General features: G+C 46.3%; 2 protein-coding genes across 2 annotated transcripts in view; one reads left to right on the top strand and one right to left on the bottom strand.

Moving 5' to 3' along the window:
- Positions 1-3,472, top strand: part of LOC108921523 (PEX5-related protein-like) — a 47,244-nt gene extending 43,772 nt beyond the window's left edge. The window contains exons 11-14 of the mRNA XM_029249274.1: positions 675-854; positions 1,417-1,582; positions 2,165-2,322; positions 3,167-3,472. Coding sequence (XP_029105107.1) covers positions 675-854; positions 1,417-1,582; positions 2,165-2,322; positions 3,167-3,356 — 694 coding nt within the window. The 3' untranslated portion in view covers positions 3,357-3,472. The remainder of the gene's footprint in view (positions 1-674; positions 855-1,416; positions 1,583-2,164; positions 2,323-3,166) is intronic.
- Positions 3,473-8,591: 5,119 nt separating this feature from the next.
- Positions 8,592-26,533, bottom strand: LOC108921344 (ubiquitin carboxyl-terminal hydrolase 13-like). Its single transcript, XM_018730794.2, has 21 exons — positions 26,356-26,533; positions 24,755-24,880; positions 23,418-23,478; positions 21,779-21,900; positions 21,530-21,672; positions 21,234-21,418; positions 20,489-20,586; positions 20,180-20,367; positions 19,546-19,617; positions 18,955-19,060; positions 18,683-18,808; positions 17,269-17,422; positions 16,638-16,812; positions 15,989-16,077; positions 15,227-15,349; positions 13,993-14,016; positions 13,476-13,619; positions 12,379-12,539; positions 11,651-11,867; positions 11,211-11,295; positions 8,592-10,975 (listed from the first exon to the last, which is right to left on the bottom strand). Exons 1-21 carry the CDS (start codon positions 26,464-26,466, stop codon positions 10,879-10,881), a joined length of 2,607 nt encoding a protein of 868 aa, XP_018586310.2. The 5' UTR covers positions 26,467-26,533; the 3' UTR covers positions 8,592-10,878.
- Between the last annotated feature and the right edge of the window lie 897 nt (positions 26,534-27,430).

The raw sequence follows: 27,430 nt of genomic DNA, 5'->3' as shown, positions 1-27,430 counted from the left end.
ATCAGAGATTAATCAGTGCATTTCCTCTGAAAACATCATAAACACAAGAACCTGTATCACACCTGTATCCCAGCCCCCTGCTGGGGCCGTTTTACCGCGTTGACAGCACAGCAGCGAAGTCCAACTTTGAAATGATGAAGTTATGATTTTGAAAGAATTTATTTTAAAAGATGAAAATCATACTGAGATGTTTTTGTGACCTTTTATATTTTGCTGCATCAGGACATCTCTTTGGGTGTGATTTTAGCACAGTCATGGTGGACCTTTGCTATTGGTTTACTTTTATTCATTTAGCTGACACTTTTCTCCAGAACAACTTACAACATTAAATTACTTACAATTATTTACCCATTTAAACAGCTGGATAATTTCTACCGGAGCAATTTAGGGTAAGTACCTTGCTCAAGGGTACAACAGCTGGAGATGGGATTCAGACCCATGACCTTTGGGTCTAAAGGCAGCAGCTCTAACGACTACGCTACCAGCTGTCCATCATCGTTCATCCTGATGGTCCTCTCTTTGAAGGACTGGAATGTCCAGAGGCCTCAGGTCCAGGCTTTAGACGTGTGGTTGGTGGCTGAGTGTTCTCCAGTATCCAGCTTACTATGTAGTAGAATCCAGCAAGTGGGCCATGCCATCTTGTCATCACCGTGTCATCTCCTCCCACGTCCCAGGTGTCTGGAGCTGCACCCCAACAACCTGCAGGCGTTAATGGCACTGGCTGTGAGCCTCACCAACACTGGTATGCGGCAGGAGGCCTGCGACGCCCTGCACAACTGGATCCGCCACAACCCCCACTACAGGCTCCTGGCCCGGAGGTCACCAGGGCCTCCCCATAGGATGCCTCCAAGCAGGTACTGAACCCTCCCTGCCCACCCGCCACCACAACCTTTACGGGCTCCATAGTTACAGAGTCACAGTTATCACGCGGTTCAACTGAATTTATTTTTATAACGTGTTCTTCTCAGCAAAGGCATGCAGAGCTCTGAACAGCTGAGCGCTAGTGTCACGGAAATTAAAAGAAACCCCAAGAGACAAAGATGATCATTTTAAAAAAAAAAATTGAAATACACTTTTAAATGGCAGCTGAGGAGAGGAAAACAAAAAAATTCCCAACCCAAAGAAAGGGAGAAAAACTAACAGCTGGGGCCCAGGTCCCATTCTAGCGTGTTATAGTGGGTGTGTGTAGGGCGTCTCTTATTATGATATAGGGCAGCCGTCTGAGAAGATAAAAGTCATAGTCCATATGAAACATGTGGATTGCATGTTGCAGGAGTTAGACAGTCAGGATTCCCAGTGACAGGCTTCTCTGGAGAACAAGCTGAGGTCTTCGTGGTCCCGCTGAAAACAGCCTGTCTAATGCTACCCCCCCCCCCCCCACCACCACCACCACCCCATCCCCCGGTGTGGCTGTAGTTCCCAGCTGGCGGACGTGAAGGAGCTCTTCTTGGAAGCCGTGCAGCAGAACCCGGACGTGATCGACCCGGACCTGCAGACAGGCCTGGGCGTGCTCTTCAACCTCAGCTCCGAGTTCAACAAGGCCGTGGAAGCCTTCAATGCAGCGCTGTCCGTGCGGCCAGAGGTGGGCCGCGTCGTCAGGGCCAGGGCAGCATGTGCTCTCGGTGTAATAACTCATAATAGTACCACGTTTCTGGGGGTAATAATTTGAAAACCCCAGAGGAGTTTAAATAACTAGAAACCCTACCAAGTCCAAGGCTGCTACCAAGGCTGGGCCAATTTTTGTTTGCCAATCTGCACAAATGTAACCCTTCATGGGAGCACCTGACTGTCGAGTGTTCTTTAAGTACGCAGTGGCCAAGTGAACAGATGGAAGGGAAGTGCCAAGGGCGTTCGACCAAAGGGTCGATCTAATGGCTAATGCCCACATTTTTTGACCGTCGACGAGAATCCAGCAAGTGGGCCATTTGGTGTGCAATTTCCTGCGTACCTTGAATTTTAAAGTACGCCGGGAAACAAAAACGTGCATCGCAGGCGGTAGCCTGAGTGGAACAAGAGAAATTAGAGGTCTCGTCTTAATGGGTATTTCCCGCACAGACCTTTTACCGTGGCAAAACCAGTCAAGGGTGAACATGGGGCCTCATAGGGGAAACTGGCCTGACCACGGCCTGTGACCTTTGCCCTTTGCTCTCGTCCCCGGCCTCAGGACTACCTGCTGTGGAACCGCCTCGGGGCCACGTTGGCCAATGGGGACCGCAGTGAGGAGGCGGTGGAGGCCTACACCAAGGCGCTCGAGCTACAGCCGGGTTTCATTCGATCCCGCTACAACTTGGGCATCAGCTGCATTAACCTGGGTGCGCACAGGTGAGAAGCCCCTCCTTCTGGCCGTGCCCCACCTGCCACATTACCTCTTTTTACAATAAAGTATAAAATAATAAACACTAACTCGGAACTAATCACAAACACCCAGTCAGACTTCCTGCCCACTCCAGTTATTTCCACAGTTGGTGTTTTCAGGGGCGCCACAGTGGCACAGCAGGTACCGCTGGTGCCTCAAAGCTCCTAGACTGTGCATTTGTACGTGGGTTACGATCTAGTTCAGTTTATGTAGAGTTTGCCACTGTCCTCATGTTTCCTCAAGTTTCCACCAGGTGCTCTGGTTTCCTCCCACCCACAGTCCAGAGATGTGTTTCAGGTGAAGTGATGACTTTGAAATTGCCTGTAGTGTGTGCGTATGCGTGGTGCTGGCATCCTGTAGATGGTGTGTCCTCCCTCACGCCCTGTGCTTCCAGGATAGGCTCCGGACCACCGAGACCCTACACTGGACACAGCACTTAATGATAATTAATGTTTCTTGAGCTGGACATCATGCTGCATGGGCTGAAACGTGACGAGGCGAGTTGTGTGGCTGTGGAACGAGTGCCAAGCGCCAAGCTGCGTAAACAGCGGACTGGCGCAAAGTGTCTTTCAAATAATTTATCCCAGAATGCCCTGCATTCATACACACACACACACACAAACACCACGCAGGAGCCACAGCCACTCATCCTTTGCAAGTGTGTGTACGCCAGCGATGGTGAAGTTCTGCAGAGCGGTAATAAAACCCCTTTTCTTGTGTCTCGTCATTGAGACTCCAAAGAGCCCCGATCTGTGCGATAAAAGAGCAATTCCAGCGGAACCCACCGGTGCCTCTGCTTCTCGGCAACAGGGAAGCGGTGAGCAACTTCCTGACGGCCCTGAACCAGCAGAGGAAGAGCAGGAACCACCAGCTGATGTCCAGCAACATCTGGGCGGCGCTGCGGATCGCCCTCTCCATGATGGACCAGCCCGAACTCTTCCAGGCGGCCAGCGTCGGAGACCTGGACCTGCTCATGAGGGCCTTCAACGTGGACATATGAGCGGAAGAGAGGGACCCCCAAGCCGTGCGTCTGTCCCTCGCAGCCCCTCCCTGCTTTTACTGTCCCCCCTTTGCACCGGGGGAGAACCCCGCATTTCCGCAGCGCACTTTTCCCGTCCCGAGCGGAGCTCCGATGGGAGATCTTCCGCTACGACTTTGCACGGCGATCGCCCGGAATGCAGGCACTGACGGCGATTGTACGAGTATGCCTTAGACCATGAACACGCCAGTTATATCCAGAATGTACCGTAGGGTTAGGATGGCAGACGGTCCCTGTATCTTCTGGTCCACATCTGTCTGAGTGCTTCAGTGCATCTCAGCCTTGTATGTGCGTGTGTGTGTGTGTGTGTGCGCGCGTTGGCCATGGCCCTTCTCCACCTTACCAAGTTTCTCACTCATGTGATTCTCAGACACAGAGACTGCTCATATTGTATATTGCAGTATTACATATTATTCTCCCTCATAGAAATACCGCGGTGCGTAAAAACACGTTTTCCCTTTAAAGCGTAGTTTTTCCGTCCGTCTTGGTTGGAACGGCAAACACTTCTTCCCTGTTTCTCATTTTTCTCAAAAGATCAAAAATCGGGAAAGAGTTGCAAGTTGTGATATACAGCTACAGAAAAATGCTAGATTTTTTTTTTTTTTTTTCTATTTTAATCCCTGGTCACCATTTCTTTTCATTTCAGTTAACAACGGAAGAAAACAAAGTCAATTTGCTGAGAAAACACAAATACCCACAGATACAAGTAAATACAGCACAAGAGCAAAGGTTTACAGGTGGTCCTCAATTCTGAAGGGGTCGCAATCCAACAACCTTCAGCATAAGTCACAAACCCTTTATACTGTACAAACCGTAAGGATATAGAAACAATTAACATGCACAAACGCTAAATTGTGCAATAGGGCTGTGTTATATTTTTACATTAATTTCACACGTTGTTCATCTTAATGAATATTATTCTAATATAGAATAACAACAGTATACATATTGCATGGTGTTATAATTATATTTTCATGCTGCTCTATTGTTTTTTTTTTTGATTTCTAAAACTGTTCTCTTTTCCTTTTTTGCACCACACGAATTTTCACCACCAGTGGATGTTATTGCTGGGCTGGTGAAGCAGTCATCGTTAGACATTATAATATAATAATAATCAATATAACAAACTTGATTGGATGGCCGTTCTTAGTCAAGGATGTTGTACATTGCTTATGCCATAATTCGAGGACCACCCGTACAGTATTTATCTGAGCTGGTTATGTAGCGCTAAGAATTTTCTGGAAGGGTGACCAAATTCATTAGACTTTTGATGCAGGTCAAATGTTGACTTTTCTAGTGGAGGTAAATTAGTCCATTGAGTCGGTGACACTTTTGTTGAAGGAGCTTCGTCGTCCTTATTACTGACTTGGCCGACTCCTTTTCTCAGCAGCTTCCAATTCCACTTTTCCTAGACCCCACATTAACTTCAGTTCAGTTTTATTTGTACCGAGGGATCTTCTCACAAAGCGACACGCAGCGCTGAACAAACGTTCAAGAACCATAGCAGATATAAAGTAAGCCTAGAGATAAAAAGTGAGATCCACTCTTAGTGACTATAAGAACTGCATTCGGTATTAAAGGTATATAATAGCCCAGCTGGCAACTGAGGAAAGGAAAACAAAAACTCCAAACTGAAAGGCACAGGAGAAAAATAAACCTGTGGGGGTCCAAGTGTCAGTGGATGCCCACCCCTCCTGGGCATTCCAGGTAGAAAAAGAGCCCCAGTAGTTAGAGCTAAGAGAATCCGTTGACCTCTGAACCCATGTCTCCAGTTCTGACAGTCCAGCGCTGACCACCAAGGGGTGCCTGAGAGAATCTGCTGCCCCAGCACCTGTCATCGTGCCGCCCGCTTCCCTTTCACAGTTTTAAAACGGTCTCTTTTACGCAAAAAGCATCTGACAAAGCACCCCCCCCCCACTCCACCGCCCCATCCCCCCAAACATTTTCTCCGTTGCATGACTTCACTGGCAGCATAAATATTACAGAAGTCTGAACCTGTCATTCCATGTGCTTCTAGGAGAGAAGCTTACTCAACAATATTGATCGTGGTGTGGGGGTGGATGCAGGCGCCGGCAGAATGTGTTTCATATTCTGCCGACGCGGCTGCTGGAGATACTTTAGAATTGATTTAAAAATGGATCTGAAGTTGAGAATTTCTTGCCACGACTCACACTTAACCCAGTGGTGTTTCAAAACGATATGAACTCGAATAGGAGAGAAAGAAAAAGTGAAAAGAATGCAGATTTCTTTCTTATGTAGCTGACCGGAAAATTCTAGAATGACAATCGCAGCTAACAAACGTAACCGTAGTTCATGTAAACATACGTTGGCAAAGCCTATAATAATAATAATAATAATAATAATAGGTTTATGAAACAACAATGGCTTTTTAAAATCTATAACTTTTTCATACAATAGTTTTATTCTCCAGTACAATGGCATTTTTCCCTGGCTACACAACCGTTTTACTTCCACAGTTGGTCTATTATTCACTGCCTTATATATACATCCTACTTTCTATTAGATAACAATCTCAACGTATTACAACCCAAAAATAAATTCCACAGTAGAAATAGCAGATCCAGTATTACTGTTCTTACTGTTGGTCAGGCTTTTCTCCAAATCCGTTGACAGTGTTCAGCTACTCACAATGATTTACCCATTTGTACAGCAGGGTAATTTTTACCAGAGCAATTCCGGGTAAGTACCTTAATCAAGGTACCACAAGAGGGGTGGGGTGACTTCACAGGAAGAATTAACTCCATTATATGATTAATGGGTGTATGGAGAGTCACACGGATATATAACTGGCTGAGCTTTGGATTCACAGTTATTGATTAATAATTATTGATTGTCTACTTATTGATGTGAATCCCAGTCTTCACTGGGTTTACCAGCCAGGGAAAACTTTATTCCACAGGGCAGGGGAAAAAAAAATCAAATATATGTAAATTAAGTCTTAGAGTGGTAATGACTTGCTGTGGTCCTGATGTTGATTCCATCAAAAAACCCAAAGGATACTTGTTATCCCTGGAGTTCATGTAACATATGGTCACATCCATAAACGTCCTTGTGATTCCAGCTTTGCGCACTGATCCAGTCACAGCAGATGCGTTTGTCTCATCATCAATGAACACACCCACTAATACAACGTCTTTCATTAGCATCATACGACGTGTCGACACATGTTGCATTTCCCGCTGTAAATACCAAGGTACTGATGGAGACGTCTGACATGCTGAAAACGAAATAACGCCCCGCATCGGATCTCTCACTTCTGCAGATTATTTATGTAATATTACAGGCTAGTGCTTTGCGTTCTACTGAGAAACAACAAATATACTCCTTTATTTTTATTCTTCAGATGTATTTTCAATACCTATTAATATCTATTCTACTGTATATTAGACTACGTACCTGTTCTTTTATTTAGGATGCAAAATGAAACTTTTTTTAGAACTAACTTTTTTACCATCTCAGGTAAAATTGGTTGATGGCATGCTCCGAAAAAAATGCATATACAGTATAAATGCTGCATGCAAGATCTAGCTGATTTCTTTATTTCTGAATGCCAGTTTACTTTTTTATGCATGAGACTCACAAATTTGGTTATTGTTTCCTATTTATATATTTACTGTACAGAGAATAAATAATTAATAGAAAATATTTCCCTTTAAAATGCACTTTTTAATCTTCATTTGTATGTATATATTAGGTACATGAACAAAAATATACTTTTATGCATATAATATGTTATAGCTCGTATATGATAGTTAAAGTTATTTTGCTCTAGAATCTTAAGTAGAAAGTGCTTCAGCTCTGTGCTGTGCACTATTAGTCGGCATACATTAAATGGATGGTTTTCTGTAAATACACTTAATAAAATAACTAATGTACCATTTTCTGCATATTGCCATAACTTTCTGAAGAACGTAACCATAAAATGGAAAGGCTTACAATTTGTTTTCATAGTGATTCATTTAGCTGACACTTTTTTACAAAGCAACTTACAACATCAGTCCACCTACAATTATTTACCCATTTATACAGCTGGGTAATGTTAGTGGAGCAACTTCAGAGTAAACATCTTGCTCAAGGCTAGATAAACCAGAGGTGGGAATCAAACCAGCAACCTTTGGGGTCCTAAGGCAATGGCTCTAACCACTACACTACCAGCTGTCCCCTAGATCTTCATGGCCAATTGAAAAGTTACAAAAATCACACACATTCAAACATTGCTGCTTAACAATTTTACATTAAGTGTTACATCAATTACACAAACTGTATTCTTGTTTTACACTGTAGTCACTGGCTAACCATGTGTGCTAAACTAGTGTTATGGGCCACTAACTTATAGCTATCAGATGCAATTTAGCCGACGCCCATGTAAAGATGAGCCAAAACACAATGTGTTTCAGGTACCTACAGGAGTAACATTTACAAATAAAGCCTTGTTATATAGTCACATGATGTGTGTCTTCTTGTCCCATCCAAATGTCACATGTATGAACATGTATGAGACTGCATGGACACCCTACCCACCTCACCAATGGAAAACACCACTGTACATACATGGTTGTTCTCAGTGAGGTATATGTAATAACAGTCTCTCCCAGTGACTGGCTACTTAGAAAGGTCCCTCATAAAGATGACTTGCTTAATGATGACCCTTCTTAGTAATAGGCTATTTATTCAAGGTCCTTGCCAATGATTGGATACTTGGTAATAATTGTCTACTTACTGAGGTCCTTCCTGGCAATGGCCTGGTTACCGATGACCCTTTTTAGTGAAAGGCTATTTATTCAAGGCCCTTGCTAAAGATTGACTGCTTAGTAATGGCTCTTGCCAATGATTGGATAATTGGTAATAATTGTCTACTTAGTGAGGTCCTTCCTAGTGATGGCGTGGTTACTGATGACCCTTCTTGGCGAAAGGCTAATTATTCAAGGCTCTTGCTAATGATTGGCTGCTTAGTAATGGTCCTTGTCAATGATTGGCTACTTAGTAGTGAACCTTGCTAGTGATGTCCTGCTTACTGATGACCCCTTATTAATAATTGGCTATTTACTCAAGGTCCTTGTTATTGATGGGCTACTTAGTGGTGGTCCTGTCTCTGTTCTGATAATCATGCCTGGAAATGCATTCAAGCTGTTGAACAAGGGAAACAAATGAAAATGTATTAATGAATTTGTCCTTTAATTGAGCCATCAAAAATTGCAGCTCCCAAAGCTCAGTATGTATAATACAGTGGAGCTTCTACACCATTCTCAGCTACACAAAATACTGATTTACACACATTCCACAGGTTTTATCTGCATTCAATAAAAACAGTAACAATAAAGGATACTACAGTAGCACAGTCTTAGTTTGCTAAAAAAAAAAGTAAAAACCAGTGAAGTTTACATTTTTAAATCAAAAATAAAATAAAAAAAACTTTAAATGATACAGTGTTAATGACTAAAGATGAAGTTTAGTGAGAGCAGAATGAACCTGCTAAGAGACATGGAAAACAAAATCGCTCCTCAACAATCAATTCAATAATAAGTACAAAGCTGGGGCATGAACCAAGGGGAATACATATAAGCATGACAATGCCTCTCAACTGCATGAACAGCATTTGCAGTTAATATTATAAAAATTTATCCAGAAAAAATATGAAAAATAATGGGGAAAAAATGAAGTGACTGTGTCAGACACAAATAGTAAACATTTTAATTTCTTTTAGATGTGGGAAATGTAAATACATCCCGTTGCACTATGGCTTCATTTCAGCGCCAACTTCTTTTCAAAAATACTTTGAGATTTTATTTTGTTTCATGATATTGTTTAGTTACTAATCCCACTGGAGTCCTGTGTCATACTTGTTTTTATACTGATTTTGTTTGTAGTGGATTTCAAAACACCAGCTTGAGAAAACATTTCCTTATATGTTAAATATTTGAATTCTATGCATTCTGAGTAGGTCGTGGATTTTGAGGAGGTCAAGGAAAACGTTAAAATGATTAATGTCTATTACAGTGACAGTCGTGACCTCTGAAGCACGAGCATCGGAACCAAGCAGCTTTCCTTCCAAATAAATAATACATTTCATTCCCGTTCCTCAGCATCGCTGCATTGCGCAAGGCTAGATATCTGATTATTTTTAGAAATTGTACATCAGCTTTTTTCTTGTATTATTTTAACCCACAAAAGATAGTCCTGGACAGTTGCTGGACTGAGTAACTTTTCTTTAATTGAGCTATCCTTCCTGGCCTAAATGTGGTTTAATTATTTTCATTCATATCTCTGCGAATTTCAATTTATATCTTTGATGGAAATGGAATAACTGAAAGTCTTGAAGCAATTTTTCAGTTCATTTCAGGTTTATCAGATTTTTTTTTTACACAATCCAAGCTGATTTGTTAACGAAAATACTGTAGTCTGCACTTAAACTGATGTTTTATAATGATTTTGAAAACAAATTAATGAAATACATTTTTCACAGCTGTTAGATGGCTTATATTCAATCTATAGACTTGTGGCAAAGTGTGATGATATTGACCGACACGATTTAAAGATGCAGTGCTTAAAAAAAAAATTGGGTTGAAATGTTGCTTTTAAGGTATTGATCCAAAAAATGTGCCTGAAAAGATACACATTTATGTTCAAAGTGCTTTCATGTGAGCATGAAAACAAAGATCACCGGAACAGTGGCTATGGGTGCAAGTCATCGGGTTTCAGTGGGTCGGATGCAATTACGGCAGGTGCATCAGTTCCTGGAAGGTTCATCCCTCAACCAAAGGAAGAGAAATTACACACAAGATGAACCCTCTCGTACCCCTCCCAACCCTGCCTGTGGCTGCTAGTGTCCGGAGCTGTGATTTCCCAGCAAGCCCCTTTATCACCCCCAGGTGTGATCAACCAAAGCTCTTTGTTTAAAACATAGAGAAAAGAGCCGGGAAAAGTCAAGTTGTTTAAAGCCATCGCTATTCGTGTGGCACGATGATTACGGGAGAGATTCGGCTCCGCCGCCGGGCCTCTGTGGAAGGAGCGGTTGGGATGCCATGCTCGGTGCAATTCTAATTATGGACATTTCCGAAGCCGACTTCGTTGGGTCTTCATTCCAACAGAGGGAGAACAAACGAGGGAAAATGGATCATTTCTCAAATGTGAATTGGATAGAGCTCAAGACTTGGGAAATAAACACTGTCATATTTGATGAGTTTAAGCTACTTTTTAAATGACTAAAGACACATAGATCCTTCTCTACCTCTTCCTCTTACGGCATACAATACAATGCAGTGGAGAGACTAGCACTCGAGCCAAAGGCAACATATCCGACTTCTCCCTGTCCTAATTTTGCATCTGTATCAATTAATGACGATAATGATAATGATGATGACGGTGATGATGGTGGTTTGCGCGTGCTAGGCCCCTTGCTTGCCTTCCCACACAGCCCCTCCTTCACTGTTTCAAGATGGCCTGGGGTCCGGGTGTCCATAACCTAACTGTGCGACAGCCGCTGGTAGAAGTAGATGTAGCCCAAGTTTTTCGGCGGTTTCTCTGACAGGCACACCTTATGGTCATTGTAGATCACCCACCTAGGAGAAAAAAAATGTCATTAAAGATGAATTTGGTTCTTTGCTGCAAGTAGAATCAGGGATGACAAAAAGTAATGTGTGCCACTGCAGAAAAAATTTCGATAGGTTCAGTCAAACTGAAGGTTAGTCCGAAACAATAAAATACGTCGTGATTTTTCTCAACGACGTTGTCCGCTAATTGCTGTTAATTGGGGCCCGAGAGACGGAACTGCTGCCAGTGCGATGACACACTCACCTTCCCTCCTTTTTAATGTGACACACGTAGTGGCCCGACATTGTCGAGGGTCCCATGTGACTGATGAAGGCGAACAGCTCATATCCTGAGCGACAACACGAAAGAGAGAATTTGAATCGCTACTTACTCTATATTAACTGACCATATAAAATTTTGTTAAAAATGATATAAAATTCAATCTCGTATATAACCCCATAAGTAATTAAAAATATTTCCTTATTTTATTTCAGTCTGCCTGAAGAGCAGCTAACACTAGGTTAGTGCTGATATAGCCACTTGACTCAGTTGCATCTGTATAATAGAAAAATCATGTCATCTTCTGTTTATAACTTACGTACAAACCTTCTTTGCAGTAATAGATAATAATGCAATATGGCTTTTTGTTTTGCCCAGTAATGTGTTCGGAGAATTACTGTCTAATAACCACAGCGCACACTCACGGCCTGGTCCATCCTTGACCCTGGGGGCTGGGGGGTCGCGCTCAGCGGGCGGTGCGGAGCTGCCAAGCCCGTGGGAGAAGTCAAGGCCATTGTGGGTGGTGTCTCCGCTGGATTCCCCCTCCTCTTCCTGCTCAGCTCTGTCGCAGGGCTGCTCACTCTCCACTGCACCATCAGGGTGGGTGAAGATCCAGTCCAGAGCTCGCTCCAGGTTGTTGTTCTGGACCACAGGTACGAAGGTCACAATGAGGTAACTGCACTTGGGACACAAATTTCCTGGTCCAGGAGATCGGTACCGTCCAACCTTCTCAGTGGGCCGCCGTTATACCTGGAGAAGATCTGAATGCTGAATGTCAAATGCCACTAGCCCTCCTCTGCTCGAAAGATCGCCTTCGTAATCAGCAGTCACATAAAGACATAGTCCAACCCCCCCCCCCAATGTTTAATACCTTTCCCTAATAGCACACTGAACGTCTGACGCTACATGTATAGGGACAATACATCCAGTCGTGTGAAGAACCGTCAGGCGTTCCAAAACCTTCAGTGCTGTCAACAAACGATGTTGCTGTAACATCGGATAGGTCTGGGGTCACAAACATGGAAGTTCTGCTGTAATCATACAATGCTTTAGATGGCAGCAATCCCACACTCAGATCCTAGACCGGGATTCCACACCTGGGTCACCCCACTGGAATCATGGACCTGCACGGTTGGGCCCTCCAAAGACTCACTGTAGCCTGAAGGGCCTGGATGGCCAACTGCCTGGGGAAGCCCATGGACGTCACGATGGCCACGCTCTCCTCTGGCGGCTGGCTGGCCAGGAATGAGGCAAGGGTGCGGGTGGGAGGGTTGTCCTGGGCAGAGCCAGATACTGCTAGTGGTTCGGCGAAGTCTAGAGGCCAGAAAGAGGGGTCGGCCCATTAGCGAAGAATCAAAATAGACTGGCCATCCAGAGACAACCTGCTGGTGACCAAAATGTCCAGATGTTTTAAGAATATTGAACACCACATGTGGCTGGACCATCTCGACAATCAACATCTACAACCAGTTGTCCTGAGTGGGGTTGCGGCAAGCCTACCTGGCAACACAGGACCCCAGTCTGCACAAGGCACCCCAAGCAGGGCTTGAACCCCAGACCCATCACACAGTGACACAGGCCAAATCCTCCACATCGCTACACCACCACACCCCACAACTGAGAACCATTACACCACATACCCAAACATTAACTGTCATACACCTTACCTCTACAGATTATATATTCTACTGATCCATCTAATTCAATTTCACGACTCTTCGGGCAGATCGAAAAACTATGTATAATTAATGAACATCCATTATTTACGACACATGTATTTTTTCTTTGTTCGGTTAAACCAGGGAGGGATTTTTTCCCTGTTTCAGCAAAGCAGTTGTGTCCTCTCGCTTCCATTTATGTGGGGCTTTGAACCCAACCTACTCAACGTCCATCCAGCAAACCCACGGAGAGCCTTTTAAACCCTGCTGTATAAATGGGTAAATCAGTGTAACTTAACATTGTAAGTTGCTTTGGAGAAAAGTGTCTGCTAAATAAAGAAATGTAATTATGGGTCCTCAGAATAAAAAAACAGAGCACAGCTGGAGGATATAGAAGAGCAGGTGAGTGCACCAGGTTCTCCATCTCTCCATACACCACCGGGAGATCAGGTAGGGAGTAAAATGAGGTCAGTCAGGAGAGTAAGCTAAAGCAGGGGTTTCACAGACCGGCTGGAACAGGAACCTCCAGGGCTCGACCCTCCGTGGACCCCCAAGGGGAGGCGCATTTAGTGTCGTACAACTGGCTCCTTACCAGGCTCCTCCATGTGGGCGAGGATCCAGCTGAAGGCCATCTCGGCGCCCATGTTTCCTGTGTAGTAGACGGCCTTCCGACATGCCTCCAGGGGGAAGCCCATCTCAGCCAGCTGCATCACCGACGACTCGTCTATTTCCGGAGCTGCGAGCGAAAAACGCCACGGTGAACGGCGGGGGGCTCTGGGCCCCTGAAGGCCTCATTAGCAAAGATGCACTCGAACAGCAGCAATTCATCAGGGCGCAATAACAGCAGAGCGAAAGAAGCACAATCACATCTTTGTCTTCCCACGTTTGCCCCCCTTATTAATGTTGTCCATTATTTCCTTCTGCACTACCAGTGGAAAAAAAGTAATAAACTATGTTTTATTCATGTTGCTTGCATCCATCCCCGTCAACAGCACCCAAAGGGACACCCGGAGGCGTTCATGCAGATCGGCGGGTAACTTTAAGGGTTGGCAGGAAAAGCAATTTTCCAACAAGAGCCTCCCAGAGATAAATAATGTAGAAATACTCACAGTCCAAAAAGTTATTCACGTTCCCTGGAAAGAGAAGAAACACACAAGACTTCAACGAAGAACGTGATGCCGGCTCTGGGAGCTTTGATCATTTTCTTGTCTAGTTGAGGTGCTTTCAGGCCCATGTCTTTGGCAAAGCAAAACTGCATTTGAAACGTCTACCCATCAGTACCTGGATCGGAATGGTAAGAGCGTTCGGTCTGCGGTCACTGGTCTGTGGAAACATCTTTCGAAACAGGACCTACAGAACCACGGTTGCGCGCCATGTGTTTTTGCCTCTCCCCTGCGGTCCGAACGAATCTCTCGGTATCGGCATACCACGTAGGGACAAGCGACCGGGGATTTGCACCCGTGTTGGACATCGGCGAGCTGCGGAGAACATGTTAAGTGGCGCCCAGGGGTGTGAGTCGCTTCTCCAAAGGCTTCTGACAGCGGAAGCCCACGGAGGAGAGTGTGTAGCGTTCATCCTAGAGCCGAATAGTACACCGGATGGACGTGAACGTGACGCAGCGTCAGCAAACACGATGTATCCCGTAAAGTCTGGGAAGTCATTACATGGATGCCACAAGATTTGGGTAAAGCTGAACTTATTCGCTGAGAGGGAACACGTGCATCTTACCCACTAAAGACCCTCTGTCATACATGATTGTGTCATCAGTGGGAGTTTCTCTAGAAAAGTGGGCGGGTCTTGTAAGAGAGGGGTGTGGCCTTGTGTTATCAGTGGGCGTCACCTTAGAAAAAATGGGGTGGGCCCAGTTTGACTGGGCTGTTAGTATGCATCATTAATAGGTACCTCCCTAAGAAAGGGGTGTGGCCCACTAAGAATTGGGTGCATGTGGCCATCCATGGGTGTGGTCCTGTTTGATGGGACTGAATCATCATCATCGGTGGGTTGTCCTATAAAAAATGGGGTGTGACCCTATAGCAGTGAGGCAGCAGGTAGCACAGCAGTTAGACTCAAAGCCTGCAGGTTCAAATCCAACCTTTTGCTGCAATGTCCTTTGTCAAAGTATTTACCCTAAATTGCTAAAACTCTGCTGTATAAATCGGTAAATCGCTGTAAGTAGTTTCACGTTGTAAATCGCTTTGGAGAAAAGCGTGAGATAAATAAATATAATCAACCATATGTATGGGGGTGTGGCCATGCATCTGCAGTGGGAGTCACCCTATAAAATGAGTGTGTCACCGAGGATCCTGGAGACACGTGCGGTTTATTTAACCTAGGGGCTGGTACCTATGGGGTCCTCTGGTGTGATGATGGGCGGAGCTAAGTCGGGCAACACCTCCTCTCCGGCTTGCAGCCCTGTACCGCGCAGGCGTGAGAGGTCCAGGAAGTCCGGCATCTCCACGGAGACATCTACTGACACAACAGGGCAAAGCATGAGAGGAGGAGAAGCCCACCCTGGGAGCCACACATTCTCCTTCTAAACCCCCCCTCACTGCAGTTAAGGGCAAATGAACAAGGACGATGTGGTTCTCCTGAACAGACTTTTCAGATTTCACTCGTGACAAATCATCTCACTTATGAAGTGATCTGACAGCTGCTCAGAGGATCAATTCACACTCATTTTCAGAGTCCAGCGGGACCTTGGGTTCAGGGACCAGTGTAGCAGTCTGATGTGGTCAAACGAGGACCGTGTTTGGTCAAACCGGAAAGGAGGAGCAGCTGAATGAAACCCCACATGGTTTTGTGCTGAATGCTTCTCTTTTATTCAAGTAAACTGAGCGCCTGAGAGACAGACGGGGGGGTCTCTGCATGCTTTGTCCTTGCTCATCCTAGGGTTGCATCATACTATCCCCATCTGTGCACCACAGCTATTATACTTCAGTCCCAATGACCCTGGCGGTGATGATGCTGGAATGCTTCTCTTGATTAACGTGTAACCATGACATACAGCAGGCCAAGCCAAATCCAAATGTCTTTTTATGGCTTTATATGAAAAAAAAACACAAGCGACGTAGTCTTTGAAGCGGAATTGAAATTTACTGCTCTTACCTAATTTCTTGGGAATCCAATCAACACCAAAACTGAACTTCTTAATCTGAACCACCAAATAGTCGGGAAATGTGGCAAAACGGCTTGTCCTGACAAAACAGGAGCACGGGCTTACATGTGTGCATTTACAATGGTCTGAAAATTGCATATAAACACAACAAATAGCAGCTTTACACTCTGGGAAAATGCAATGGGTACATGCTATGTGAACACACACAGATGTTTGTACTATAAGAGGAATATTTGATGGAAATAAATATTTATTTAGAATCCTAAACGAAGCTTTATCTTTATTATTATTTATAGTATATTGCTTTATAAAGGTAAATTAAATGTATTTATGTTTATATTTATCCATTTAGCAAGGATTCACTTAGCAGGGATTCAGCAGTTCCGAGGGAAAGAGGGAACTCATTCCACGACATTGAAGCCAAAAAACAAGAACCAACACACTAGCTTAATGCATATAACTACTTTCATTATAGTTTTTGTTCATAATTATTTGCTGTAATTGAGTCACGTGTATTTTTTATAGTGTGTGGGCAGAGGCTTCACTTTCACCTTCATGTGTCCCACTGCCCTTCCAGTACCTGTCGCCTTCATGCGCCCCCATCCGTTGTCTAGTATACGGCTGCCCCCCCGCACTCACTTGATCCCCGCCGACTTGGCCTGCAGGGCAGAGCTCCAGAAGTCCGGCACATTCTCTGGCTCAGTGAAGGCCTGCAAGCAAACTGTGAAGGGGACCCTGGCTCTGACCGGGGGAGGGGGAGGCATCCGGTTCTCTTCTGCTTCCCTTTTCCGGACTTCATACTCTAACAGCTCTTCTGCAAGGCAAGAGGAAGCTTTAACACAGTGCATAAGCATGTGTCAGCGTGTGTCATAATTCAGCCGAGCTGCTCCCTGTACATATGGAATTATATATCGCAGTGCAGCTGTTCAGATACACAGTTCAGAGGTGTGTCCCTCTGACATCTGAACAGTCACCCTTTGTGCAGTAAAGGATGTAGGCCAGCAGGTGGCATAGCAGTTAGAGCCACATCCTTTGGCCTTAAAGAACCCAGGTTCAAATCCCATCCTGCTGTAATACCACTGAACAAGGTACTTACCCTGAACTGACACAATAAAAAATCGTCCGGTTGTATAAATGGATAATAATAATAAATCAGTTTAAAGTCGCTTTGAGGAAAAGCATCCGCTAAATGAGTAAAGGTGAATCCCCCTGTGTACTGGCTCCCTTCACAATGCACACGTACACGGTCCAGCACTCGTCCAGCGTTCACCTCGGTTGGTGGCGGCCTCAACGGGGACCGGGAGCTGCATGATGTGGTCGGGCCTCTGGGCATAGCGCACCTTCCCCGACTGGCAGCACTGGGTCCTCTCCTCCACCAGGAAGCGGAAGACATCGGCAGGGCTCTCTGGGGACGCGCTGTTTCTCTGGGGAGCGCAAGCACCAGTGGATGGCGGGTGGTCAGCTCTGGCCATTCAACACGCTTTCATTCTGAGTGGTTTAATTAATGAACATCATGGCAATAATACAATATATTCCCCTGTAGAGCACTCTGAGAACCTGTTTCTAAGGACACTGTATAAAACAAAGATTATTATTATTATTATTATTTATTACTTTGCAAAACAATCAAGTCTAGTCACAGATACTTCATAAAAATCATCAATAGAGTCAATAAAGATACCATGGGGGCATTGGGAAGTGTACTGGTTAGGGATGTTGCCTTCCATTCAAAGACCCTGGGTTCAAATCCCTGCCCCCACTGTAGTAACTTTAATCAAGGTCCTTACCCTGGACTGATATAGTAGCAATGAACCACTTGTATAGTTGGGTAAATCAGTATGACCAGCAGTGTACAAAGGGAACAGAGCGAATCTCCTAAAGTAAATAATCTTTAATAATAAAATGTGTGAAAGCGAACACAGTTTTCCCCAATGGACAACATAACACAAATCTGTAGCATTATGTGAAATAATATTCTGATATTATAGGGTCAGAGAGAGTTGCACACCAGTGATGGACGAGTGTGTGACAACACCGGTGTGGTCACGGGTACGAAACAGGGGTTTCTGATGCTGCTGAACTGTATCAGTTTCACCTGTGGGTCCAAACCGAAAGCGTGACCGCTGGGATTCAGGGCATCGCATCCCACCGAAGCCCCAGCAGCGTTGGTGCCGACCCCACGAACCTTCGGTGGAACTTGAAATGGAGGACAAACTAACTAAATCCATCCTAGACGCGCTTGTTCCAGGAAAAGCAGCCCCGGCCTGCCGGTGTTTGGGACGGGGTTCGTAGGAAGTGTTACACTCCATGTGTAATGGGAGGAGGGGGGCTAATTTTAGCCAAGGGGCTGAGCTGATTATGGGACATCTGCTAGGGGTCAGATGAAGTCACGGTGCATCATGGGAAACCTGTCCTCCAAGAACATCTGACCCCAACAGCAAGAAGCCAGAAATTGTTGGAAAGTGTCCTTCTGCCCCTTTTAACGTTTTTTTGATTAACCTCTCTGGTCCTCCTGGCCTTCCATCAGCTACCAAACCTTGATTATAAATTAAAATCACATCCCCTTGACTTTGCCGAAGAAAGTACCGAAACATTTTGGACACACATCTTTTGCTTTGCATTTTTACGTGTCCAGAATAACCTAAACCTAAGTGGTGTTTGGGGGACTTTATGGAGGTACCTACCTCTACGATGCTGACCAAATGTCGGAGGAACTGGAGAGCATCCTGCTGTCGGTTTGAGGAAAACTCCGGGTGTTCGGCGCCGATGAGGGCTTTGAACATCCTGGGGGATACCCCCGTTGGCCGGGGCTGGGGGAGAGCAATGCGTCAGGGACACTGAGGCCGCAGGGAGCCGAAGCGAGAGCTTCCCAAACGGGCGGTGCAGCAAACCACAAAACGACCAGAACAGCAGGGATTTTACAGACTTCGGATGTCTCGATCCTTGGATGACATACCCTGGACACGGCATCGCGGTCTCCTTTCACCACCTGCTCTATGAGCTCGGACTTCACTGGTGGCTTCGAGTGCTGGCCTGAGAGCAAGGCGTGACCCAGCTTAGCCCTGGAAACAAGGCGTTGTGCAATTAATGATCACAACACGACACACTTGCATCAGAGTCAGGACCTGGTTGTAGGGTTCGTGGGCCCAGAAAGTGTAAAAATTAGGTAAACGCTTGTTGAATTACACCGATTGACATGATGCACTTTAAACAGCTCTAATGCTAAACCACATGATTGATGGAGAAGCCAAAAAAAAATTGTTCCTAGGAAATTCCTAGAAATTCCAGAACTATGATTTTGAAATGTTCATTTTTGATTCATATTTTTTTCCTTTTTACCTTATGTTCCATGATTTGTAATTCTTTTCCCTCCTTCGCAGCCCCTAAATATTTTGTAGGTCCTGTATGTGCATTGGCTAACAGTCACAGTTCAAAGGACTGTTCGGATTTTTACCGCAAGCACCTGCATGTATGAATGATCTCTAGAGTGGAATTTCAGACAAGAGCTTGCTTTCAGTTTGGATCAGGCCCACGAAATCACACTCACATCTGTGTGTGAAAGTCCCGTGTGGGATCCAGGGGCGAGTAGTCGAAAATCCTCTGTAAATTCCCCACATACCTGGAAGAGCAGCAGACGACCAATGAGGAGACGCAGCTGCATGGAAAAATCACTCGGATTTAGCTGTGGCTTCCTATGCAAACTCCTTCTGACTCTCCAGTCCAGAATATTTCTCTGAATTTAATCATTTTCCACAGACAATTTGAAATTGCTTCACACAGCTCAGGAATATACGAGCATTTATGAGGATGAGTCAAAAAGTGTCCGCAACAATGTCAATATCCGCAATAATGTCAATATCCGCAACATCGCAGATACTTTTTGACTAAACCACATATTTATCTATTCAGCTGATGGTTTTCTCCAGAAGCAACGTACAATGTTAAGCTACTTACACCGATTTTCCCATTTGTAGGTCATTTTTAAAATCCAGGGTAAGTACCCCAATCGAGGGCACTAGAGCAGGAGCCTGGATTTGAACCTGGATCTTCTGAGTCCGAAGGTTGCAGATCTAGCCACTCCACCCCCTACTTCCCCCTGCCCATGTGCACATATATACTTGATAGAAATTTATGTTCAGTGTAACCTTGGATGAAGTGAGAGCATGCTCTTGTTTACTCACGCCCTCTGGAATTCTGGGATGCTGAAGAGGACCTGCATGGTGGCTCCCAGGTAACTGCTGTTGCCCAAATTCTTGATGCCAGTGTAACCGCTGCCGTACACCGCTTTGAGCTTGCGTCCCGACTCCTGGACGAGCTCCCACTCGCTCAAGTGCGGCTGCAGCTCGCCGCCCGTGCGGCCGCTCTCAGGCTGGGCAGAAAGGCGTAGAGGAGCGTGCTCAAACACCCCATCGTCCCGAAACCATGCAACGAAAGCCACCCCAGGGGACCTGGACGGTTCCTCGGTCAGCTGCCGTTCAGTGTGCGCTCACCTTCTTCTTCTTCTGCAGGACATCTATTCCAAAGTGTGCCAAGTGATCAGCCAAGCGTGGGTCCACAACGGCCTCCTCTTCATCAAAGGAGTACACATCTGGAAACCCAAAAGCACCATGTGCGGTAACACCGGTAGTGAAAGAGGGTCTTATTGCCGCACACTGGAACACGTTTTACCGTACTGTGCACCACGTTTTAATTGGAGCCACTGTAACCCCTAACCCTAACCCATAACTCAAACCCTAACCCTAATCGTAGCATCATCCACCCTCAGGTCAGTCCCACAAGTTCAAAACCACTTATATAAAACATATTGCAAGCTCCCTTTTTCTAGCCATTTTCCTCTTTTACCTCATCAGGTACCTTAGTATTATTTTCAGTCTATATTGTTGTTGTCCAGTTCCATTGTTCTTTTACTCCTACAATTTTTAAACACTGATATTTATTGTAAATTGGTTTACTGTTGTAACCAATACCTCTTTCTTCTGCTCTTAAAGGAACACTATATAAAGGGTATTAATTCTTGCTTTTATTTTCTTATTTAATCAGTGTTTGCTATGCTGCTAGTGCACAAAAAAAAACAGATATAATAGCTTTCGGTACTGACACTGGCCGTTGTCAACGCGACATTAAATGAAAGATCGGAAAATGAAATTTCAGGTGGAAAATGTGATATGATGAAGTAACAAAGGAGGATTCGGGATCTGAGGAGCGGTTGCGCACCAAGGCGTCGGCGGTGCTGACCTGCTCCGTCCGGGGTGATGGTGTCCAGTTTTACGGCGAGGGGGAAACCAGTCTCCCGGTAGTGTTCCAGCGCGTGGCCGTTGCCTCCGGTGCCATCAAAGAACCATTTCCCACAAAGCACTGCTCCGTCCGTCAGGTTCAGCCAGAGGTTCTCGCGCATCTCACACCTGGAGCACTTCCAGCCACTGAGGAGATGATGATGGTGTGGTTGTGCGGTCAAGGAAGTGCTTGAACCGCCGAATCTCACCGTGGGGTCAGGTAGGCGCAACCCTGACTGCCAGTCCCGTGGTCGTTACCTTGGGGGGATCCGCACCCCGCTGTCCTGCTGCAGGAGGCCCCGGGAGTGTTTTGACACTTGGATCTCGTCATCCCAGGGCAGAGGCTCTGGCTTCCTGTAGGGGGATGGTGCATTCAGCATGGCGTCACACGCTATGGTCACCTGAACGGGGGAGAGGATGCACGAGGGGGTGGTATCACCAGGTTGGGCTCTTAGGTACAGCTCTACAAAAACACGTGGACGTGATTTCCAGACTCATCTCGCTGACCAGCGCAGGCAACTCCTCGATGTTCGGCAACGGGATCTCAAAGTGCTGCGGTAATAGGACGAGCCGGGCCTCGTCCTCGTAGTCGTAATCATCTCCATTGAAATCCCGGTTCAGTTCGATATCTGGAGCAGAGCAAACGCGTGGGATTAGGTGTCACGACACAGCGCTGACTCCGCAGACCAAACAAACCTTCAGAAAGTTCCAGACTCGGAGTCCGATCCCGACCTCCAAGGAGGAGGCCCTCAAGGGATTGTGTTTTTTTTTACATTTTCCATTCAGTTTTGTTAGAGTAAACATGTATTTTTTGCTTTACTTCATACTATATGTCAGCTTTTACAAAAATATTCCACATTCTTGAAATTAGCCAAATTTGGCAAATTTTGGCACCAGGATCCAAGCACAGAATATTCCAATACCTTTTAGGATCTGATGCTTTCTACAATGTTTTGGTACTTTCTAGAATCTTCCAATGGCTGTAAAACTGACACTCTAGGAGAACTGGTGGTATTTTTGTAACCGGTAAACTTTAACTAATCACAGTCAAGGCTAAAATCGACATAACCAAGAACGTTGAAAAATTTTGCTGCGTTGTGTAATCAATGCCAATCATTTTGTGTAATCAATACCACGCTGGTATCACCTGTCCCACTGGTGTCGATGTCAGTTTAAGCGTCACTGTAAATGTTTACCGCGTCCAAAGTGATAATTAAGTCTGGCAGATGAACGGAAGACCAACGGACAGTTCACTACGGTAATCAAGGAGGATGGAGGGGAAATAACTGGAGTCCTGACATTAAACCAGAGCGGCTGTTCAAGAGGAAGCTTTGCATATTCGTGGCAGGAGGCCCATTTAATGACAGTGGTCTTATTTTAGCACGGTCACTCTTAAACAAAATAACAAGGGGGGGGGGGGCTTCTGTTCCATGACATTGGGGGGGGGGTTGCTGTCTGGTTAGGTCACGGGGTTAGGATAGTGTCTGCGCCCTGGGCGGCAGGTGGAGACGGAGCGGAACGGCTGGTTCGCGTGCGCTGAGCGGTGTGGGAACATGGCCGGATGTCTCGAGGGGACGAAAGGAGACTTGAGAGGGGGGCGGCGGTGTCACGGCTCCGAAGGCGAGCAGAGCCACGTGACTGGTGCTTTGAGGGAGGGAAGCCCTAATGCCGTCCTTCCTCTCGCACCCAGGTCTCCGTGGGTGCGGGGCTGCTCATCTAAGCCCCTGTCCTGAAAGGGTGAGTGCCACGTGATGTCTCCAACCTCTGCCCCGATGCCTGAGGATGGGTGTTGATAGAGCGCGACAGCTGAGGGCAGTGTGGCGATAGGAGGGAGAACCTAATCCAAAGCAGCCCCCACAGCCCAACGGGGGAGGGGGCACCCGGGCATGTAGCACTTTACATTTAGACCGGTTACCAGCCCAGTATACAAATAAATGGGCTATATTTAGCACTCACAGGACAGGGGGTGGGGCTCAAGCATAGAAACCTGCTACTTTATAGATGTGGGCGCAGCGGGTACACCTGTCACATGGTACCGCCCCACCTGTTGTGTACAAACAGGAAGATGAGTCCGGGTCCGAGCGGAACCGCGAGTCCTTTTCTACAGGAGGAGGACGATGGGATGTGACTGCCGGAGAGGCCTTACCTAAGAACACCTTTCCGTTGCGTCTGCGTGGCGCGGCGCCCCCTGCAGCATTGGTGGCTTTCTGCGGAAAACAGCAACCGGCATCAGAATTCCTGTGCGGTCGTAAATCTTAATTAATAATAATAATAATAATAATAATAATAATAATAAAATGTTGTTGTATTATCGGTGGGGGGGGCGCGGTGGCGCAGTGGGTTGGACCGGGTCCTGCTCTCCGGTAGGTCTGGGGTTCGAGTCCTGCTTGGGGTGCCTTGCGGCGGACTGGCGTCCCGTCCTGGGTGTGTCCCCTCCCCCTCCAGCCTTACACCCTGAGTTGCCGGGTTAGGCTCCGGTTCCCCATGACCCCATATGGGACGAGCGGTTCAGAAAGTGTGTGTGTGTGTGTGTGTGTGTGTGTGTGTGTGTGTGTGTGTGTGTGTGTGTGTGTGTGTGTGTGTGTGTGTGTGTGTATATTTAAATTGTGTATATTATAGAATAATAGGGGGGCGTGGTGGTGCAGTGGGTTGGACCTGGTCCTGCTCTCCGGTGGGTCTGGGGTTCGAGTCCCGCTTGGGGTGCCTTGCGATGGACTGGCGTCCCGTCCTGGGTGTGTCCCCTCCCCTTCTGGCCTTACGCCCTGTGTTGCCAGGTTAGGCTCCGGTTCCCCGCGACCCCGTATGCGACAAGCGGTTCAGAAAATGTGTGTGTGTGTGTGTGTGTGTGTGTTGTATTATAGAATAATATTCTTTTAATTTAACAATTAAAATGATACATATATAAGCCGATTTTCATTGCCAACCGGTTGAAGACAGACCAAAGCTGCTCAACACAAATGCGACCTATTCCACATATTAAATAACTAATAACACACACACACACACACACACATTTTCAGAACCGCTTGTCCCATACGGGGTCACGGGGAACCGGAGCCTACCCGGCAACACAGGGCGTAAGGCCGGAGGGGGAGGGGACACACCCAGGACGGGACGCCAGTCCGTCACAAGGCACCCCAAGCGAGACTCGAACCCCAGACCCACCGGACAGCAGGACCGTGGTCCAACCCACTGCGCCACCGCACCCCCTTAAATAACTAATAATTAATAGTTAAATAAGACCTCCACATCATTTATGTGGTCAGGAAGCTAACACAGAGGGACGAGGCCGGTAACAGAAATTCCAAATTATTGAGGACTTTGGAATGTAGGGGAAAACACCGTTCCGGAATCACTGCGGCGTTCCGGAATGATCCCAGCGACGCGGCTCAGGGCTCGTTTATCGGAGACACACCAGAAGGAGCGTGCGAGCGAAAGGGCGGGTCCGTTCCCGGTGAGGCCGCGAAGGTGAGCGTCCTCTACCTCTTTAACCGTGCGCTTCAGGTGCAGGTACACACTCTGCCCGGTCTTGCGGTAGTGCCTCTCCACGTGCTCCCTCCCGAAGCCCAGGAATGTGTTCATACACACATAGAGGCCTCCCTCAGACTCCTGCAAACAGGGCGCAAAGGGAAGGGCATTTCAACAGTCTCCAGTGTCCCATCCAGCAGGTTCCCTCAAGAGACCCGAGGACCCACTGCGTCACGATGCGGGACTCTCGCTAGCTTGGTAGGGACAGCCGGTGGCACATGGTGGTTGCGGGTTCAAATCCCTCCTCCGACTGTAGTACCCTTGAGCAAGGTACTTACCCTAAATTGCTCTTGTAAAATTACCCAGCTGTATAAAATAAAGGGATGAATAATTGCAAGCAGACTAAACATTGTAAGTCAGCTACAGGTAGGTGTTCCCTGTCCCCCAGACTGATGGATCAGCCCCATAACACACACACACACACACACACACACACACACACACACACACACATACACATGCGTGCCCGCGGTGCCCCATCTGGAATCAGGAGACAGTCTAATAAAATCGAGGACAACACTTCCAAGAGCTCCAAGAGCGACACATGAGCTCCAGCAGCCATGGGATAAAAATAAACGGTATTCAATCGGGCTGTTGAGTCACCATTAAATTCGTACCGAGTGCGACGTTAATGAATAAACACGTCGCCAGCAGCGGCGCACGCTCAGCTTCCAAAGGGCTATTTAAACTTCATGTGTCTTTCCGCATCTAAACACGCAGAGTGAACTCAACATTAATTTTCGGCCGGATGATGTGTGGTTTTGTGCGGACGCTGCAGTTTATAACAAGTTAAATACATATAAACATCTGTAAATAATCCTGAAATAACTTTACTAGTTTAATTTGTAAGAAATTCTTATATCATGTATAATATTGTATCATGTTATCATATACGGTATTATACGATATAACTATATTCATAAATATCATTTAATTATAATTTTTTGCATAGTTTGTATTAAGAGAGAATCTGGAATGAAGGTTTTAAAAATGAACACTTTTTTTCGAGACTTTACAGATGAGCCACGTGGTGTATTAAGTTGCCCCAAATTTTTCCATAATAATTTCACCGCAGTAAAAGTATTGAGGTTGTCACTAGGGGGTCGTTTCTTGTCTTTCGCTTTCAGGGGAGGTCGTTGGACAAACCTGTCGGTATCTCAACCTGCCGGGGATATCGTCTTCGAACTTTATTCCTCTCCATTCTTACTTCTAAATAAGAACCTTTCGTTGTATGCGAACGAAAAAACAAAGTAGCAATTATAAAACATCGCATGTTTCGGACATCCCGATCACGCCCACACCACGACAACAAAAGCCAAAAATTGCCAGGAAAAAAAAAAAAAAAAATCAGTCATCCAAACAATGATGAACTTACATGTCAACGTTTCTGGATGCTGTTTAATTACTGTCCATCAAGGTTAGAAACACTACATTCAGAGGTGGATCTAATTATACTAGACCACAGAAATACATTTTTTTTTAGACATGGGGTTTGATCTGTTCATTCCCCTTAACCGCCGCGCCGCTCGGCCAGCTCTGGTCCTACAGCCACTTACAGGTGTGTCGTAGGAGAAGGCGCATTCGCTCTTGAAGACTCTGTCGCCCGTCCGCGGTACTCGGATGGTGGGCATGTAGGGCACCATGAGCTCTCCTAAATCCATGGCCATGTCGGCATCGCCAACGGGGAGCCGCGCCGTGTCGTCGCCGCCGTGCAGAGCCGCGGGGTCAGGCAGAGCCCGGAGCAACAGGCACGGCTATTTTTATATGGCAGGGAGGCCTGCATTCCTTCTGCGACACTGGGCCACATGGGCGGAGAGGGGACCTGTCCCAGCGCGCGCACGCACGCACACACACACACACACACACACACGCGCTAGGTCCCTCACAGTTTTACCCCACAGCTCCATGTGTAGCTGCCGTTAAATCCTCGAAATAGATGAGTCCAGTGACTACAAACTGCTATTTTTTATCATAAGCCACAGCTCACTTCTTCATGTTGTTCAGCTCAGCATTATACAAACACTTTGAGCGGATCCCAAAGAGGGCCCCGCACCGAGGGCCCACCCGCTGGGAGCGCTTAGGGCTGTGCGCGCAGTCACGCCGCCGGCGAGCGTGTGTCCGAGGGGACGTTTTACCGCTGTGAGGCTGGCAGGACAGGACAGGGTCTCCAGCAGTTCAGCTCTTCAAACCCCCATCAACCTTTAGATCCGTGGCACATCATCATTTAAACCGTTTAGACAAAGATAACATCATGCTAAAAATTATTTGCTCCATCCCATGACAGAATATTCAAGATGTAAAACTTGATTTGCTTGTTGAACACTTATCAAGTGAGGCTGTTACCACTCCGGGGGTGGGGGTTTAAACCCAGCTCAATAGGTATAGCTTTGTGTGCTTTCCCTGTATGCGTGTGGATTTCATTGGGGTGCTCTGGTTTTCTCCCACAGTCAAAAGACATGCAGTTTAGGCAATTTAGTATCATCAGACCATCTACTGCGCGTGATGGCCCTGCAATAGACTAGTGTCCTGCACAGGGGGAGCATACCCTACCTTACACCCTGTGCTTCCAGCATAGACTCCAGACCTCTGACCCTGAAGTGGACAATCGGTGGTGGGTGAGGAATTGGACCT

Source organism: Scleropages formosus, chromosome 25, assembly GCF_900964775.1.
Source record: "Scleropages formosus chromosome 25, fSclFor1.1, whole genome shotgun sequence".
Lineage (NCBI taxonomy): Eukaryota > Metazoa > Chordata > Actinopteri > Osteoglossiformes > Osteoglossidae > Scleropages > Scleropages formosus.
This window is presented reverse-complemented; position numbering and strand designations above follow the sequence as displayed.